A 17,467-nucleotide genomic window follows, 5' to 3' on the forward strand; every position below is an offset into this window, starting at 1 on the left:
AGCATAGGAGAGAAAAATAACATGCATTGGTATGTTTGCAATTATCAATAATGTTCATATACTCGTTTCTACCCGATTTTATGGCAAAGAAATTACCACTAATCGTAGTCCATGCCAGCGGTCTATTTGCTTTAGTTTTATTATTTCCTCCCAAAGTCGGGTAATCGAATTTTTAATACATATTTATCGATACTGGCGCCATTTTTAATGAAATTATAAATTTGATAGCATGTTAGGCCGACTTTTATTGGTCTTCTAATGTTGGATTCGTTCAGTTTATCTCCCTCCAATGGAGAACAGACTGTGACAATGGCAACACCTACGGATTTTTAGTGCATCACTTTTTAAGTTTTCCTCTCGCAGCCCTTCCTTCATTTTCATTTCCATTTCCAATCCCATTTCCCCTTAATTTATGTGCATTTTAAATGCTTTTTATTCGGTTTCTATGGCGCATGCGCTTTGGTTCTTGAGGGACAATACTTTTCAAGCCTTTGGCTGCGCAAGCAAATCACATTTTTATGGCTCACACACGTCAGCGTTTTTATAGCTCAGTTGACGTGGCTCGAAACGCAGTCCTCTCATCTCAGCCCAAAACCGTCACAGATTTTTTTGGGAGGTGCGTCTCTTATTTCGCTCCCCAAATCATTGAAGTCGGCCAAATAACATTGAAATTGAATTCAGCCACCCAAAATACCTGATTTTATTATTTATAATTATTAATTGCGAATATCTGTTGCTTGTTAGTATTTTAGGAAAGATTCTCACCGCGAAGATGCATCATAGCCAAGTTCTTAGTTTAGATTTCAACTTTGTAAGAACAAAGGAAATGTCATACCCAAGTAATATTTTCATTTCGTATTATACGTAACAACTTTCGCTGATTGATGGAGCTTTTCCCCATTGTTGACCCCATTGGTTCGAATTGGTCTCAGTTTTCGCTTGAAAACATCTCTCCTTTCCTAACGAAAGTATGGGATAATCGTCCCATGAATTGCTATGCAAATTTCCACTTCCCAAAGTGAACAAACCAAAGAACAAAAGGCCAAATGAAAACTTTTACCTTTGAATTTTCCACTCTGTCACCCCAGCGAGGTGGCTCCTTCGCTAATGCCCCTCTAATTAATGAAAGTAAATTAATTTATACGTAAATTGTTTTGCTTAGAGACGGTCCGCCTACCCTACATTCGGGGTATGGGTCTTATCAATGGCTTTGTCCAACGCTTCTTGAATGCCTAATTAGGCAGCGGGGTGAGGAGTTCAATGCTGCTGGCTCCGAGTTGACTTGGCTTAATTCGCTGTGTAATTGCTGACTTGGTTTCGTTGGGTGGCTCAGTGGAACGTGGGAGATTTCCCGCTTATCAAGTTCAGGGGAATATGGCCTGGTACCATCCAATCTGCTTAGAACTCAATCCAATATCCGAAAGAACACTGTTTGCATTGTTGCTGGTGGATAGCCTAGGAGAGGAGGTATTTGTTTGTTTCCTAGCCACCTCGGGCATATTAATACTTGATAGTGCCAGAACTGGTTCGCATACCTGTTGTCATTACACGAAACCTACTTGAGTTCCTGGCCAGTGGGCCAAAATAAACGACCATATGAGCCTGCAATGTGGTAATGAGGCTTAGAAAACTCTATTAAACGCATCTCCATTCTGCCGGCTAGCGAACAAATGCCGCAATTGCTGTTCAATTATGTTTTTGGCAAGCCGCAGAAATCCACTTTACTTAGTTTGCGGTGAAAGCGCCGCCAATCGAGTGAAAGCTCATTAAGTTGCGTCAGGAGTCGTCCTTCCGAGGGCCAGGGGAGGGAGGGGCGGCTTATAACGAGCGGACTGAACAAGGACATAAAGCAATTATTTGCATAGCCCGAAATCGGCAGACAAAGAGCGCAAATTGCAACGAACGAACAAAGAGCGGCACTAGAAGTGGGGTGTGGGGTGTGGGGTTTGGGGTAGTAGGTCCTGCAATTCAGAAAGCGTTGAAGAGCGTAATGAGCGCCGCAGTCACCTGAAGCATGCCCACTGTGCAGCTCGGACGCCAGGCGGCCCACTGTCGCTCAGACGCCCATTGTCAGCAGCCCACTTGTTTGTGCATTCATTTATTCAATTGTGGCCACTTGCTAGGACAAAAGCCCCTTGGCTTCCAGGACACACACAATGGACAGCAAATTTCCCTGCACTGGAATAAACATCTAGTAAAAGTATTTCGAATTCGTGCCTGAATTCTTGGAAGAGAGACACCGACAAGGCTTAAAACGCCTTGGAAGCGCCAGAACGCATGGCTTGCTCCTAATTTTCTGATTAGATACTCTTTCTGCGAGTGTACACCCCTCCTTGAACACCAACTTGTTTGTTTGGCGCTGATTGTCGTCATCATCCATCCTTACATCGCCATCATCCACGTTGTCTTCTTCTGCTGATTTGTGTTGCTCTGCCAGGAGACGGGAGGCGGGAGGCGGGAGGCGGGAGGCGGGAGGCGGGCATTTTCGGGCGATAAAATCGTGGGGGAGTGGGTCGCAGTGGAGTAGCTGATGACGGACTGGCGCTGTCAGGCGCATTGAAATTGAAATTGTTGCAGGACGCGGGAGACGGGCGAGTCGGGCAGACCCGGCTCGTGTCTTGTGCCGGTGACACATCGCCTTTTGTGCACCAAATCCAGATACAGATCCAGATTCAGGTCCAGATTCGGAGCCCCACTGAATGCGAAATGTTGTTATGATTCCTCTAACTTGTTGCCATGATTGCACATAATTGGGTCACATGCTTGTCACAAAAATACTCCCCGCACCACCGGTGGCCGCCCTTCCTCCTCCTAATCTTCAAGATTTTTCATTAAAATTGTCACATTTTCTTTTATTTTCGTGGCCCCTGCCCCATGGCTTCTCTAAATTGCTTTCTTGTGTGGCAGCAAAAACAATTTTTCTCAAATGTCCCATGTATGGCTTAGGAAATACTCTACCAATACAGGAAAATTGGGTGCGCGTTCGAAATTAAATGTATCACTTGCAATTTAGATTAATAATTCAGCCGCTATTTAGGCGAGCAATAGGTTAGGACACTTTGCAAAATATTGCATTTCATGGGCTTAAATTGGAAAGACACTTGAATATAATTATTATCCCACCTTTCTTAGACCCACCTTTTTTAAAAAGCTTGTTATTAATACAATAAAATATTTTTTATAGCCAGCAACATGTAATGATAGTAAATAAAGTGAAATCAAGCCCTATATTCAAATAAAGGTAGAGGGTATTTCCACTTCGATTGCAGTTTCTTCTAGGGATTTTCTTGTTGCCATTTCATCCCTTTGATTGCGTACACAGTTTTTTCACGATTTTTATTATGTGCCTCGTCGTTTATTTTGCAGTGCATAATTTATGCCTGGTCCTCGTACTCCCGTCTCCTCCGCTCATCTGCCTCCGCTCCACTGTCCTCCGTTGGCGTCGCCATATTTTTTTGCTTCCTGAGCCAGAATCTGTCCCCTTTCCAGGCCCCGGTTCCCGATTTCTGGCTACTGCTCCGCTGTCCTTCTGTGCGATGTCCAATGTCCGATGTCGCTCGGCGGAAATGTATTTACACCAAAACGTCCGTAAAATGGCGGCCATAAAATAAAGTTTTAACGGATGTTTACGCAATGCGCATGAATTGTCCGATATTGACAAGAGACAAGACGGCAAACGATTGGTCGGGCGCAGGAAGAAAGACCTCCGCGTCCGCGGGGAAAGCTTTTGAAATTTTAATGGTCCGGCCAGTCGCCCAGTCGCCCAGTCGACGGTTTCAATGGCTTTCGGGCTGGCGGAGCTCAACAGGGGCAGAGGAACCTTTAAGAACGACGTCTGTAGCAGGCGTGAATGGAGATTTATTCAAGACAGGCTTGCATGATTATCCCTGGCCATTTGGGGAAGGAACGCCTTACTAAAAACTTATTGAACAGACATTCCATTACTTTGTAGGAATATGTGGCTTAAGTTTTAAGTTAAGTTTTAAGTTAAAACTAATTTCCAATTAGCATGACGCTTCTGATGACGTTGGCGTTTCTGAATAAGCTGTATTTCATTACGCGGAACATGAAACTCTGGAAGGATAGTAATAAAACTTTAGTATTTGCTTGCCCTTCTATTAAAATTCCCAATATTTGTAATTTGTATTTAGTAAGAGATATTAATAAAAAGGTTTTTATTTATTTCTGTTGACAAAAACAAAGCCCTTATTTACTTTAAGGGCACTATATTTATTAAATAGAACAAAATCAGATACACGTTACTCAGCTAGTGAGCGTGCCAACGAGAAAGTTCAACAATCTTTTTGGCACATCAATAGAAATTTGCAAAAAATAAAAGAAATAGAAGGAAATCCCAAAAGTATCAAAATCGATATCTATCGATAGAAGTTGGAAAGAAAAAAAAATGCAATACAAATTTGAAAACTGTGGGTGTGGCATGCAGTTTTTTGGCAAATCGATAGAAATTTACAAGACCAATTCAAAACCGAAAAAATATCAAAACGTTTTCCAAAAGTCTGGGCGTGACAACATTGCGCTGTGTCTAGGTCTCTGGAATCTGCATGGCTCATCTCAACTTTCTAGCTTCATAGTTCCTGAGATCTCGACGTTCATACGGACGGACAGATGGACCTATAGACTCGGCTATTGATCCCGATCAAGAATATATACTTTATATAGTCGGAAACTCTCCCTTCTACCTGTTGCATACTATTCAACGAATCGAGTTTACCTTTACGGATAAAATTAGAATTTCAAGGGCTCCGGGCTTCTCAAAAATCCTATGTTAGGGCTTTTTCACAATCGCAAATTCGGCACGTTGTCGTCAAGTTTGAACTTTGGGTGCAAGTCAGGGCGTTTTGCAATTGACAACATAATTAAGGATCGCCGCACAACGGCAAATGGGGCACGCCCACATAGTTATGACATTGACAGGACCTGCTATCTGTCCAACCCATCTCTGTCCGCCCCCTTCCTGCCTTCCAATAGAACAAGTATATCCTTAAGCGGGGGTTGCAAAAAGAAGGCCTCTGCTGGCTAATCGCGTTGAAATGTCGTTGCCAATTTATCCGGCGACCCTCCAGCGAGAAGAAACTTCACGCACAATAAATTTTTCATTCGCTGTCATTAAATCATTTCGCAGTGCCCCCGAAAGTGTACGCAAAAAAGAGAAAATACAAACACGAAGCGCGGAAGAAGAAAGGAGCCAAGGATAATGACAGGCAACATGCTGCAAGTGTCAGGCAGACAGGAAAACGGAAACGTATTGGCGCAGTGAATTCGCAATGGCTGCCAGACAGAAAAGGAAGTTCGGAAAATGTGTTGGGAAACTCATGGTCGAGTCCGAAAGATTTTTGTTGAGCAAATTACAAATGGATCTGCGAATCTTTAAATGTAGAATGTAATGCACAATGGAATAATTTCCTATATTTTATCAATTTTCATGTTGTGTTTGAAATGCTCCACAATTTTACCTATAGCAATTTATAAATCTGTTAATGGGGCCCTTTGAATAGGGCAACATTTGCTGTGAAAAAAATGAGTGCAGGGTATGTCGTATTCATGGCATCGCTTAGAATATATCCTTATTTGGAACTGCGGAAACGGATGCGGGTGCGGACAAGCAGAAAACGCCTGCCAAAAATAGACATGCAAAGTACTTTGAGCGATGCGACAAATACCCATGAATATCATAAATTATGCAAAACATATTTGATTAAAATTCATTTACTGCCAAGAGGCAGGAGCAAGCGGGAGAATGATAAATGCCAGACAAGAAAATCAAAGCAAATCACTTGCAGTTGCCGAAGAGCGCCCCAAATGTTTAATAATGGAAATCCCCAGAGCACGCCCAGAACTCAAATGCAGGACTCGGCACACGTGTGCTTGCACACGCCACACTTCATAAATTTTCCCTCGCCGGCGGCTCCCGAGCATTTACAGTAACAGTTACAGTTATGATTGCCCGAAAGTCAACTGGGGGACGACCCGCCCGTCGGACATCCGCCCATCCACCCATTCGCCCGTCCGGAGCTAAGCCTCGAAAAAGAAAACCGCAACAAAGTAAACACACGGAGGCCGAAGGAAGAGGGCTTCCCTTCGACGGATGTAAGCCTCTGAACCATTCAAACAGCCGCAGCTACACAGAGAGAAAATGGATGTGATGCTAGAATGCCAGAATCTGATTACTCTTTGTATAACCAAAGTATTAAGACTATAAAGACTATTACTATGCGTTTACCTTCACGGCAGACGATCTATTTTGCAGATATTGCTCCACCATTATTACTCACTTTCCCAGAAAACTCGAAAAATATTTCCTGTGCAAAAGTCACCCCCAGTGAGAAAAGTGGGAATACACAGACGCATTGCGGCCCAATGGCTGAGCTACGAATCCTGCGCCGCAATCAAATCATCTGCCAAGTTTATGATTTATTTAACTTTTTTAATTGACTTTTTCCGAAAGCGCTCGCTTTCCTCCGAAAATAAGGACTGCGTGTGAAAGGATAATGGTGGGTCTTCAAACGGGGAACTTCACTGCCAGTTCCTTGTTATTGTGGGCCAGAGGAAATGCGTCATAGAAGCGGATGTGGATGCGGATGCGAATGCGGATGCTGCTGCGGATGCGGAGGTGTAAGTCGTGTGTGCGTGGGCGGCTAAGCACAGAACTCGGCTTGTTGCAAATCCGGCTGAGTCTATTTATTTGAATGCCTACTTTTATGCTCATCCGGCAGCCGCTCACGCTCACTCCTGAGCAAAAAACGATTTCCAACTGATTTTGTACTTTTTATCCTACGGGTTTGCCACGTTCTTGTATGTATGAAGCGATTAAATTAAATGACAAATTTCGATTTCGATTTGTCCTCGTTTCTGCCCTTAGTTTCTGCAAGGGGCAATCAAGAATGTACCCCAATGGCCGTCCTTTCCCATTGCCGCACATGCAACCCACACGCATTGTGGCGACTTGAGTCACCCAGCGGATCGGTCACCGTGAAACCGAACTAATTTGACAGGCAACTAGCGCCGGACCCTCCACAAATGAATGGTTGCTTGGAGAAGGACAGGCAGCAGGATCACTTGTCAGTCCCGGGCGAAGTCTAACTTTCAACTTCTTTGGCCGAACATAAGCCGAAAACACACCCAAAAAATTATACCCCAAACGGCCCATGACTGGTAGAAATATAATTTATGAGCTAACCGAAAAATGAAGCAGGGCAGGACATTTGATGTATACATTTTGAGAGCTGTGGAGACACAAAACTGAGTTTGATGGACACTTAACAAAACGACACCAACTGGTGCCCGGGACCGCCCCTCGGAAACCTTCAGGTGGGGTTCCGTTCCCGAAACCGCAGATCTTCTCTACCTCGAGCGAAGTACGACATATTTCATATTTTATTTATTATTTAGAAAGGGTATGCTGCATAAATCAAAAGCGAAATGAGTACGACATAACAACACCAGAAAGCTGCGACCAGACCCAGATGATGGTGGTGGTGGTCGGGGATCTGGGATCTGGGACTTGGTGATGTGGGGGAGGACCAGAGTGGCAGACGCAATCGCAGGGATCGAAGTTGTCCAATGCAACCAGCCAAACAACCAAACTGCCGAGCAGCCAGCCAGCCAGCCAATGAACCAACCAGCATATGAAACGAGCTCAAAATAAAAGCAATCTCCAAACTCAAACCGAAACTGAAACGCGAAAAAGTTCCCACATGTTCACAATTCCGTACACATTACGTTTATGGGCATTCGGCGAACCGAGGCGAAGGAGCTAAAAAAATATATAAAATCAACAAACAAAAACAATCATCGACAAACCCACAGATTTGCAAGTAAGGCATAAAATATCATTCATTCAAAATTCGACATAATGCGATTTCATCGTCTGTCCGTTGTTCGTTTGGCGAGGTATGCTCATTTAATTGCAATCGGGGTAGGGAAACTTTATAGAATATCGCTTACTTCTGCACTTGAGTTGTCCATGGGTTGGAAAATCGTAGCCACTTAAATTAAAGATCTTGACAGTTCATAAAATAAAAATATTAATTGGAATGTAGGTGCCTAAAAATGTTCATGTTAAAATGTGTCAATTAGTTGAATCTGTCCGTATGCCTACCTATCTGTCCGTCCGTATGAACGTCGAGATCTGGGAAACTGCAGATGAGCAAGGAGTAACTAGTAACTAGTAACTAGTAACTAGTAACTAGTAACTAGTAACTAGTAACTAGTAACTAGTAACTAGTAACTAGTAACTAGTAACTAGTAACTAGTAACTAGTAGGAGTAACTATCGCGGCATTCGACTATATACATATATATAATTTAAATATGTTTAAAGTGTCAGAGTATATTTATAAGATTAATATTCCTTCGTAAGTTTATTAATATTTTTATTTTTTCCATTACACTCAACAATAAGTATATAAATAAATATCCCCCAGTCTTTTGTCCAGATGAGGCACACAGCTTGGTTGACAAAGTGTTTTGGGGCGAAAATAAACTTTCTTCTGCCAATGTTGCTGCGAACCTATTTCGCTCAGTGCACGCCAGTGGCATAAAGGGTAACCAGAACAACAGGCAACAGTCAAATGTTATGTGTTTGGTATTTTCGCGTCACGCGTTGTTCCACCTCGGTTTTGTTGTTTAGCTCCTTGTTGGTGGTGCAGGGGCATGGATCGGAGGGTGGAGGAGGGGGCGAGGGTGAATCGATTCGCGGATTGCGGCTGCGCACACGCCTGAATGCGAAATAAGGGCCTTTGTGGGCGGAGGGACAGGAGCTGCTCGCAGGGGCGGGGCATATCAGCGAAATGATCGCAATCTCAACGCAAAATTTGTGTTTGGCGTAGACCTTTTTTTACTGTGCCGAGGGACCCGCAAGGATAACCAAAAGATGATGAAGATGAAGCAGCAGCAAATCTGCAAAAAGCTGGGGAATGTGTGACCCCCCGCTCGTACCTGTCTGATGGGTTTGTGCCAGGTTCTTGTCCACACATGGCAAAATTAGCTATTTGAATATTTTATGTCAACTTAAAAACTAATTTAATTTATCCGCTCGTCTTAGAAGAGCCCACACACAAATTTGTAGATCAAGAAGAAGTTCACTTAATAACAAACTTAGTATCTACGTCTAATAGACTTTTCCCACGTGAAAGCTGCTATTTCTGAAATGCGAATCAACACGTTTCTCCCAGTGCATCTTCGGCGTGTTCAGGTCCTCGGTGCTCGATCCTCGGCCAACGTCGTGTTGTCATAATGAATGGTGCAGCTTAAGTCATTTCATTTTGGAGCTTGGAGCTGGACTCCAGGCTGCTGCGTTTTTATAGTGCTGCTGGCGCCATGAAATATTAAATTACGAGCTGCTGTTTGCGATCACCCGTGTCCCCTGGACCGCAACCGCTCCCCCGCTCCCCCGCCCCTCACTCGTCCTGCTCATTAGGCGCTGAGACATTCCACATACGCCGAGTGTGTTTGGCTCGGTTCGCGAGTGAAATTAATAACTAAAACGTTGCAGCCCATAAAAAGGGCAGGCGAAATCGATCCACGCATCGGGAAAATTGAAATTCCGACTTGCAGAATTAATAAGTTAATTTCTGCAAACGCCCCTTGATGCCCAATCCATCTGTCCGTATCGCTGTAGGCTGTATGCTATGCATAATTACACCCGGCTCTTCCACAGTTTACGACTCTGGCTAATTTGCCAGGTATTCCAAGGGGGCGATGGGGCGCCGAGCGCCTTTATGATGCGGTCTGCCATTAAAAAGGTTAAAGTTGAGGCTCAGCCGCTTAATGACTATCCTGGGGCCACTTGGGCATATGGGGCATATGGGCCTTGCCACTTGGGGCGCTTGTTAATTGTTCGGACATTTATGGCAATGGGTTGACACATGTTTGCGGGCATCTTCATGAGGTTTATGGGGCGAGGAGTTTATAGGACATCATAGGTTGGCTATATGGGATGCTCAGCATTAATTGAAATAACTTCCTGTCTTGTGAGTATCAGCACATACAGGTAGTAGAATTTCCATATTTTTCGTAGCAATAAAGCCGTAAAGCGTGATTACTACCACCAAGCATAATTAAAAACATGCAATCGCGCTCCACATTACGCTGCAACTCACATATCGAAATTTAAGCATTAGCAATGTGATGTACTCGTATGTATGTATAACTTTAATATTGCGTACTAAAGGCCAGTCCACGCAGGTAATTGGTATCATACTTCGTTGGCTTTAGGAGGAATCGCTGGTTTTCGCCACTTGCAATCGCACGACAATTTCGACTGCAACTCCGCTGCGAACGGTCAGTAAATTTGGGCGAAATCAAATAACGATAAAATATCACACGAATATTAATTCGCGGAACTGCAAAGGTCTTCAGCCAAAGGCAAAGCTGTTTATGAAATTTATAGTTGCGGTCTAGGACAAAAGACCCCAATCGTTGAGTCCCAGTTCCAGTTCAGGTCGAGCCCGAGCTTCTCCTCGCCATTCCACAGCTGGTCGTGTGAGAATGTCTGGGCCACATGTGCCCCAGTCCTCATCTTCAGCAGCAGCCTCCTCCAAAGCAGCGTCCTGATCTCGACTGCAAAGGCCGACCTGCAAAAAACACATTTAGCCGAATCCAATCCAAGCCACTACCAAGTCCGAGGATCGCCTCTAATGCCTTCGCAAAGCTGGAGTCTTTGTTTCTGGCCTCTCCGATCTGGCCTCCATGCGATCCACTTCGCTGGAAGTGGGAGCCCAAGCCCGACGATGAAAATATCCATATATATAAGTATTTGAGCGCGGACTTATCGCCATACAAGATCAATGAGCACGATATCAATGAGCTCTGGTGTTGTTCCAGGCCGAGCAACAAGAGCCGCAGATCTTACCAATGTCCACGGGGTCAGGTGGGGCTATCAATGGGTTAGGCGGTGGGCTGGGGGAGTATGTTTCTACACTCCAGTGGGTGTGCTAAACAAACTGTTTTTAGGCTGTGTTGCACTCAAGTGTGCTGCTTTTTCTTACATAAATTTCACTTCTATTTGTAATGAGGTATAGGACAAACTTGCCCTTACTAACTCAAAGCGAAAGGAGCTTATTCTTATTTTAAATTATCAAGTACAAATGCGCAGTCAAGTGGACGCTTCTTTGTGTGACTGAATCAAGCGGTGTTTTCCCATCCAAGTAGCCACCTAATTGGAAAGGAATTTGGCCAGAATTAGTCAGAATCTGTGCCGCCTGTCACTATCTTGGGACAGATTACATTTGAGTTCTTATAATTTCAGCCAGGTTCCGCGGAACAGCGGCAAGCGGCAAGCGGCAGAGGAAATCTATGCCACGAGCAGACCCAGCGTCGACCGACTCCAGATGAGGGGCTAGGATTGGACCGCTCGGATTCCAAGTGGCAGCCAGTATCTGCTTGTGTATGCTGCGCCGTTTGTTTGCCCTTGTGGCATTTGCATCTTGCGAATGTTCGCGGGCGACTCGTGGCACGTTTTGCAGAAAACCGCGGGGAAAACGCGGCGAAAACTTCATCGATGATTGTGTGGGCGAGTCATGCGGCCCAGCCGCTTGACGACCTTTTCATAGTTGGCCATGTCTTTTGTGCCCGTTCTGCGGCCGTTGTTGTCAAGCGATTGTCACAACGTGTCGGCATTCACACGAACTTTGTGTTTTATCCAACACCTTGGCGCAAATCTCCCAGGGGTTAAAGTTTGCGGCTGGCCGAAGCCCCCACTTTATAGGGATTCACATGCACACTCACACTCACATTCACAGGTGGCCGAATGGGGGATGTGGGGTTGTTGCGGCGCCGGATCGATCGGTGATCCATTGCCCTACCGCATTGCAGGGCGTCGGTCATCAGTAACCGTCTGCGGCGGTGTTCCATCAAAAGTCGCCAGCGATCGCACAAAAAGCAACACTCCGGCTGAAGGGTCCTTCGATTCCCGGCTAATAATGAGCGGAACCTCAGCGGTTCCATTGTGCTGGCCCCTCCGCGCCTCCAAGTGCATGTATTCATTATATTTATGGCACATTTCTACCCTCAAAGGGAGGAACAAAAGAAACACTTGTGCCCAGGCCCGACTGACAAGCGGAATATCTTTTTTCTCGCGATCGGTTCGATCGGTTCGATCGATGGATTGGATGCTTCCCTGAATAGATCACTCAGTCGAAATGAATTATTAATGGGTTCCGATCGCGGAAAGGGCAGGGGGCATCACACACAAAAACGCACTTGGATCTGCGCCGAGAGATGACATGTAACCAGAGCTTTGACTTAATGTGGCATCTCAACCAGATCGATGTGTCCATGCAGCCCCACGAGCGAAACCGCTCAAGTTTTGCGACTTTGTCAAGTCCTCCTCCTGCTCGGCGAATCACTTGTGATATATTGTTTCGGTAGCAGTTTGTTAAACGTGATCAATTTTTAATTACCCATCATCATCATCCTCCATCCGAGGCATCCATCGCTCGATTGTCGTATCAATCGCACCGCACATAATGTAACTCGGACGTTTGTCGCATGTCACTCAACGATTTATGCCCCGAGCGACTTTAATAAATGTGTGCTGGCCGCTTTTGGTCCCAGTATCTGGGGATCCTTCGCAGTGCCTCTGCCCCCTTCCTCGCAATCGAGGCGACTTTGTACCTGGCCATGTGGCGCCGTTGTCGGCTGACCAATCCCACTCCTTCTCCTCATTTGGAGCGTGTGCGCGCAAAATGTTTAATCAGTTTTTGTCTAATTAACACTTGGAACATGGCGAAAGCGACTGGAGTCGTGTGCCACCAAAGGCGTGAAGATCAAAGGTAAACTTGCTCCCTGGATAGAGCAATCCATGATTTTCTGCATTAAGCTAACTTCCCTTGAGGATCCCTAGACTTGTTTAGAGCAGTGTTGCAGGAAACGGTTATTAGTTGCAGTTTGCAAAAAGTTACTCTTCCCAGCCTGACCATGGCCCTTGGTCGAGCCACATCATTTCTGTGTCGGCACACGCCCATTTTGCCACCAGAATTCCACGGCGTCCGAGTCTCGAGGGTTCCGAGGATGCGAGCCCTTGGGCAGCGCGCAAATTAAGGTGAACGCCCACAGCACGCGCCGCCAGAAAGAGTGTGGATGGGATTGGGATACGGATAGGGAGCGGGATAGGTAGCCAAGAGTCCATGTCGGAGAGTGGAGAACGGAGAACGGAGGACAGGAACCGAGGCAGCCAAGCTGGCTGCCAAAACTGCTGTGGAAAAATGTGCCACTTGAGTTTCGGTGGCTGCCCTCCGCTCCTCCTGCCTAAGAACCACTTGAAGTTCTTGGCGCGCGCGTTATTTATTTTGGTGCGGGGCACAGAGCAACAAATTAAAAAGTAATTCTCGGGCGCAGCATAATTAGCTGCTAAGTGACACTAATGGGCCGCAGTTGCATGCCCCCAAAAACCGCCCTCTTCCAGCCCATCTTCGTGTGCCTCTCCAGAACTTGATGCACTTCTATTTTTCGGCGGCTCGTTGTGTGTGGGCAATGTGAAGTTCTCGAGATGGTGAGTGAGTCTTCGCTGGTTTAGCTAATTGAGTTCTGTTTTCGGGCCACTTGGCTCCCTTGTGGCTGCCAAGTTGAGTTGGCCCGGAAATTAATGGGCGTGCTGAAAGCAAGCCCTTTTCAGTGGGGAAACCTGGAAACCTGGAAGCTCTAGAGATCGCAGTTGCCCGGCAATAGATGCCAGGCAACCAGTTCGGGCCCCCATTGCCCACGCAGCTACACCCAAGAACATATTCGATTAGAAATGGTAAGTAGGCTGCCCAATTTGCTTGTCCCACTATCGTAAAACCACCACAAGTCCCGCCACGATCATCACTACATAAGCGCCAGGAGCATGTTGACCAAGGACCAGGACGACCCTGATCGTAACAGCAAGGACCTAAACTTAGTTCCTGGGAAGACGTACCACGAACCGAACGTCCCAGATTCTCCAGCAATGATGAACCTTTCTCCCAGGACGGAAGAATACAGCAAACATTCGAAGGAAAATCTAATTTCGGAAAATGGTTTGGAAGGTATACCCAAGGACACAGAGTGTATGTCCAGCGATCACGATGACACACAGTCTTGGTCTCAACAAAGCCTGCTATCCACGGATCGTTCCAAAAGCTACAGCCAGATATATAGCGAAATCCTGGAAGAGTCTAAGGAACGACAAGAGAAGGCGGAGCGCGCTTTTCGGGTCTACCACATCAACAGATCTAAACTGCGGCGGTCCAATCAACTGTCTTTGTCCAGGGGTCCGGGCAGTGGGAGTTATGGAAGCAGCATGGGCTCGGGGTATTCCAGCAAATCGGAAGAAGGCTTCGAGGAATACGACAGTCCATCGACAGACCCTTCCTTGAGCTGCTTGGAAGAAGCTCCCAACCCGGTGTCAAACACAGATAAGAGGATTAGACCAAGGCATTCCAAGGGCGAGTCCTATAAAACAGAACTTACAGAAAGGTGCTGTTACCAAACAACTCAGGAAGCAGTCCACTCGTATTCCTGTCCATTGGAAAGCAGGGTTTCAAAGGGTTCTTCAATTACCAGGCACAGAGAAAGATCATGCGTCTGCGCTCAAGAGTCTTCGGCTTGTAGTCTTTGCACTGCCCTCTCCAGATCAGGAAAGTTTCAATCCGAAGCCAGCGACGCCGAGATGACTGATGGACCCGATTACCCTGTAGATTGCAGAAGTGACATTCCAACCACTGCTACATCCCAATCTCGCTCACAACAAGATTATCTTTCGAGCTGCAGCACACGCCGTCGTCATCGTCCTCATTATCATTGCCAAAGGAGTGTGCCAAAGACGTATCAAGATCGTGGAAATAGTCCCATTAACATAAAGACGAGGCGCAGGACGCACGACTACCAGGAACCTCACTCCGAATTTGGCAGCGGGAGAGTGAAGGCGCTGCAGCGTGGGAGATCAGGTGCCTCCATGGGGGTGCAATGTCCCAGTCAAGATGACTGGACTGACGCGGACTGGACTGATTGGACTCTAGACTCGAACACGCATGGTGACCCACAGCTCAAAGGTCGTGAAGACGATTGGCTGAGTTCAACAGAAGAAGAACGGGCTATCCCTAATAAGCAAAGTGTGCACCACCATGAAAGCCCCATAATGCGAAGGGATACCAATGCAAAGGAGGTCGACATACCTAATTCTTTTGGAGCATTTACCTGTGAGAAGCATCGCAGTGTCATCACCGCGCACGCATCTCAACGCCACAAGGATCTAGGTCAAATTATGACCGATAGTCATCATAGTTTCGAGGCTGACGACAAAAGTGAACAATATGCATATAATCATCAGCACAGCTACGAGGAGGAGGTGTGCGATAATAACATACATGTTTCCGATAAATCTGACAATAAGGGTTCAAGAGAGGAAGGGTATCAACTTGATCAGGTAAGACCTTTTCTTAACACTTAAATCTTAACACTTCGTATACCCTTACAGAGGGCAATGCGACCATACGAGGTATCTAATACAAGATATCGTCCAAGGTATCGTCCATCCGATAGGAATGGAATCTATTACCTATAGGATTAATAGAAAAACATTCGTGGTCTTTAATCACAAAACATTAATCCGTTTTTGACAATATACAAATTTCGGTTTTAATTTGATTAATATTGAAAAATCGCAATAGCAAAGTAATAATTGAAAACAATGGAAAAGTTTTGGTTAAAGGTATACATCCTTATTTTTGAAAAAAAAAACTGTAACTGTAAGCTTCCTTTCCATTTTTTTTTTTTTTAATGCTCTTCAGGACTGTGCAACACATGAACACGACTTGATCCACGAAACTGGGCCAGATGCATCTTCAAGTGAAGTGGCCAAGTCGAGGAGCTTCCTCAGCCTTAAGATATACAATGCTGACGAAGCCCTAATGGAAATTCCAGAGGATTTCGAGGGTCCTGCAATAGTACTGGATGATGATGCCGACTTTTTGGACATCACACTGACCGACGACGAGGAGAAGATTCGCGCCAAGTTGATGGCAGCAGCACTCACCACCAGAAAGAGCAGCTCCTCCATCAGCCCCAAAAGCTGTCCCAAGACCCGTCCGTCCACAGAGCCGTGCAGCTTGAGCTACAAGCCCAGTGTTATCTTCACTCGTCGATCGGAGGTGATCGAAGACAACTATGCTCCCCGTCCGGACGATCGTGTTGCCCTCCTGGCTGAGAAGTTCCTGCAAAGCTTCAGCGAATCTGCCTCTGATGACTCTGGACGGAGGTCCTCCACACAGGAGGTGAGCTCTGCAGGCTCTACAGGCTCCACAGACTCTTTGCACTTCCTTGGCGAGAAAGGGGTCACCAAAATGGGAGGCGATACTCCACTTTGCGGGGACCGGCAGCTGCTGTCCGAGGAATTCAACAGGAAACTGGAACGCCAGCTCAAGGATATTGTAGAGAGCTTTCAGTGAATTTTCCTGGAGCATTCGAGTATATTTTCTATTTGCAACTGCGTGTCATAAGTAAAATGCGCCTTTCGTTCATCGCAGATGGAAGTTGTGAATATATTTGAATTTCTTTTTTGCAGGTAACGAAACACACCCCGGGCCAATTTAAAGAGTGTACACTTTTAACAAAAATTTATTTTTTGGAAACCGCAGTTAATAATTCTGCCTATGCAACCATTTCCCTGAATCGAATTGCTCTGATTCTGGTTTTCTGGTTGTGCAGGTGACGAAGCACACAGAGACTTTGCCAATTTACGGAGTTTTTTACACTTTTATCAAAAAATGTATTTTTTGAAACCCACAGTTAGTAGTTCTTCCTGTGCAACCCTTCCCTGGATCGAATTGCTCTGAATCGAGTCTGATTCTGGTTGTCTGGTTGTGGAAACCACTTGAAAATCCCAGCGGGCTGGCGCGGTCGCCTGGCAGTCTGCTGGTTCGGTACTCTTCGGATGGCTCTGGTCCTATGCCGAGGAGCATAAATCAAGTTCAGTGCTGGCCAAGTGTCTTGCTGAAGGGCGCAGCCATCGAGTGCTGCTGGAGCGGGGGCTGGAGGGGGAAGAGGTTGCTCCGCTTTCCCGAGCATAATTAGCCCGTGGCTACTGTTAGTCTAGTCGCGCACTTGCCACACCGCCTCGCCGCCCTGCGCCTCGCCGCCCCTCGGGCTGGCCATTCATTTTCCTGACACGTACTAAATATGCTGGAATTGTTTACATGATCGACCAGGCATCGGATCTCCATCCCGGGCTTATGCTCGCCTGCAGGCTCGGGATGCACCTAATTGCTAACCAAACACAACTGCAGGCGCGCAAATATTGTTTTAAGGCACATCAACGTATTTCACCTGCTAATGCCTGATCCACGAACTGCTGGATGGATTGGGATGAGTACCCACCCGATTATTTTGGGAACCTGCTTCTGTGTTCATTCCCTACTTTTCCTTATAACGAGGTGCGCTAGATATGTTTATAATTTACGATACTGTGCATAGCTTGTTTGTATGCTTGC

The 17,467-nt window shown here is 46.0% G+C and overlaps 1 protein-coding gene across 1 annotated transcript; it reads left to right on the top strand.

Annotated features, from left to right (window-relative positions):
* Positions 1 to 13,720: 13,720 nt before the first annotated feature.
* LOC6552335 lies at positions 13,721 to 16,497 on the top strand. The gene is made up of 3 exons (XM_026981764.1): positions 13,721 to 13,758; positions 13,810 to 15,405; positions 15,770 to 16,497. The coding sequence occupies exons 1-3, from the start codon at positions 13,756 to 13,758 to the stop codon at positions 16,424 to 16,426; spliced, it is 2,256 nt and encodes a 751-aa protein (XP_026837565.1). The 5' UTR covers positions 13,721 to 13,755; the 3' UTR covers positions 16,427 to 16,497.
* The last annotated feature ends 970 nt before the right edge of the window (positions 16,498 to 17,467 follow it).

The sequence above is a fragment of the Drosophila erecta genome, unplaced genomic scaffold, assembly GCF_003286155.1.
Source record: "Drosophila erecta strain 14021-0224.00,06,07 unplaced genomic scaffold, DereRS2 tig00000000-arrow-pilon, whole genome shotgun sequence".
NCBI classification, from domain to species: domain Eukaryota; kingdom Metazoa; phylum Arthropoda; class Insecta; order Diptera; family Drosophilidae; genus Drosophila; species Drosophila erecta.